This window comes from Plasmodium reichenowi (genome assembly GCF_001601855.1).
Source record: "Plasmodium reichenowi strain SY57 chromosome Unknown, whole genome shotgun sequence".
NCBI lineage: Eukaryota > Apicomplexa > Aconoidasida > Haemosporida > Plasmodiidae > Plasmodium > Plasmodium reichenowi.
Window position 1 is genome coordinate 1 of NW_017962249.1, and position 3,204 is coordinate 3,204.

Below are 3,204 nucleotides of genomic sequence, written 5' to 3' on the forward strand. Positions count from 1 at the left end.
TTCCTCTTTTTTGGAATCATTAATATTCTTAACTTTATCATAATTCAAATTATTTTTCTCACTTTTTTTTCTTAATTCTTCTGACCACAAGCTGATACATTTTTTGGCTGCTTTTCTTTGAGGTCTTTTAACATAAGTTGCATTACTTTGTGTGTCGCAATAACTATTAGCTTTCTGTTCTTCTGATTCTTCTTGTTTATTTTTTTTTTTATCATCATCATCATTATCGATAAGTTCATCATCCATTTTATCATCCTCATCATTATTCTGATTATCATCATTACTTTGATTATCATCATTATTGTTGTTATTATAATCATTGTTATTATTATTGTAATCATTGTTATTATTATTATTATTATTATTGTAATCATTGTTATTATTATTATTATTATAATCATTGTTATTATTATTGTAATCATTGTTATTATTATTATAATCATTGTTATTATTATTATTATAATTATTATTATTCCTATTCTCATTATTGTTTCCATTCCAGTTATGCCCCTTTTCTACATCTCTCTTTACATTTATTATAGCTAGTCTAGAATTTATATTCACACTTATATCTTCTAACTCTTCATTTTTCCATTTGACATCGTGCACCTTTTCATATGGTATATTATTCTGTTTATTTTTATAAGAACAGTATTCATCATCCACATTATATTCATTGTTATTATATTCAGTTGGTACACTTGATAGGTTATGAAAACTTCGTGTATTAAACTTATTATTATTCATTTTATCCTGGTATAACATATTGTCATTAATTTCTTTTTCATTGTTATTATATACATATTTCCCTTCATTTGATTCATCTCTTTTTTTCATGCTTTTTTTATTATGATCATTCAAAGGTTCTTTAATTCTTATTATTTTTGTTTTATCACTAGAATCTTGATCATCACCATCATATATTGAACCCCCTTTTTTATTTATTAAAGATATTATCTTTTTTTCTACAATATTACTACATGCATATTTATCATTGTCTTCCTCAATTTTATTGTTACAGAATGAATTTGATCTTTTTGCATCCTTAAAATATTTATTTTCTACATATTTATCCTTTAAAGAAATATCATCATTATATATATAATTTTGTAATAAATCACATGGGTATCTATCTTCTTCCCTATGCCCACTATTATTATCATTATTATTATTATCATTATATATAATCTTTTTATATTCCTTATTTATATTCTTGTCTCCTTTTTCATCATGGGTTAATAAACTTGTTTCCTCATCATTATTTTCTCCAAAAGACACAATATGATCATTTCCTATGCAGTTATTCATATGATCATAATAATTAATTCCATAATTCTTCCCACATATATCTTCATCGATATTATGTTGATAATTATCATATAAATTCATATCCTCATGAAATATATTTGTATTCAAGTTATGAGAATACTCATCGGTTTTTACATTTCTTAGTAAATTCATTCCTTCTTCGTTTTTAACATCACAATAATAATTATTAATATTATCATAGTAAATAACATTATTATCGTTAGGTAAACATCCTTCTTTTACTTTCCCTGAAATTAAAACACAACGTTTATTACTAATTTTATCAAGCTCGTCATTTATTCTAATAGTATTTATATGGTTTGTTAGCTCACTACAGTTTTTATCATCATTAAAATTTTCAACATTTTCCATTTTATTAACTAAATAAATATCATTTTTTAAATCATTTTTTAAATCATTTTTTAAATCACTTTTATCATTATATATATTATTTTCATGTAGTCCCTTTTGTAATCCTAAGTTACCGAAATATTCATAATCATTGGTCTTGGCATCAATAATTTTCATTTCATAATATGAAGAATCATCATAATTATTTTTGTTTCTCCCATCTCTTTTATTTAATTTATTTTTAGTTCGTATTAAAGGATTTATATTTTTATCTTTCAATTGACTAATATATAAATCATAATCCTTTTTGTTTATTCCTATTTTAATACCACCACCATTAGAGTTAACCATAGATGAGTTGTCATTTATTAAATTTAGGTTACTCATATTATTTAATATATCAACATCTTCTTCCCCAGTATTTTTATCTCTACTTAAGTTTTCTATACTGATGAAATAATTGCTATTCTCCAACTCCATTTTTATTCACACTTTTTATTATATATTATGTACGATAAAAAATTGGACAAAAAAAAAAAAAAAAAATATATATATATATAAATATATATGTATACGAAATAAAATTAAATGAGTTAAATATTAAATAAATAACTATAAACATATATATATATATATATTTATTTATTTATTTATTTACATATAGTCCTTATTCTTAATAATACTAAGATATTTTCAATCAATGAAAATATTAACATGCTATAAATAAATGGAAAAAAATTTTTCTTTCTTTCTCTATATTTTTTTTTTTTTTTAAAATAATGTACTTTTCATTATTTAGATATAAAGGCTATTCTTTTTCTATACTTATTTTATTTTTACATATATCTTTTTTTTTTTTTTTTTTTTTCTTCTGTTATATATAAATGAAATATATTAGTAATATATTTATAATATATTAATAATATATATATATATATAGGATTGTACAAAAATTCTGTCTAATAATATTCTGTTCTACAAAGATCTCTGTGCAACCAAAAAATATATTATATAAAATAAAATTAACACATATATATATATATATTTATATATTATTAATTTATCGTTATTTTTTATTTTATTTTATTTTATTTTATTTTATTTTAATCTTCTCATAGGAGGATTTATATATTTCATTATATAATATATTTATACTATACATACAATTATAAAAATAAAGAATATACTTAATTATATAGCACACTTTTTTTGATTGCATATAAATATGTTTATATATGTATGTGTATATATATATGTTTAATATAGTAGCATTAATTGTATTAATAAATATGTAAACAACATATTTCATTTCATGATTCTATAGATATATAAATATTTAAATGTAATTTTGTATAAATATGTATATTGCATAAAAAAAAAAATAAAAAAAAAAAACCTTAGACAATAAAATAAGGTAAGGTAATATAATAAGTAATATATATCTCTTATTATATATATATATATATAGATTTATATTTATATTCCCAGGAATATAAAATGTACATAAAAAATACAAATTCAAATAATTCATATAGTAATAATCAT

The 3,204-nt window shown here is 19.7% G+C and overlaps 1 protein-coding gene across 1 annotated transcript; it reads right to left on the bottom strand.

Annotated features, from left to right (window-relative positions):
• On the bottom strand, positions 1-2,139 carry PRSY57_0007700A (transcription factor with AP2 domain(s); the record flags this gene model as incomplete). The annotated part of the gene is made up of 1 exon (XM_012906227.2): positions 1-2,139. A coding segment is annotated over one exon (2,139 nt), but the record flags the coding sequence as incomplete, so codon positions are not given.
• Positions 2,140-3,204: the final 1,065 nt, after the last annotated feature.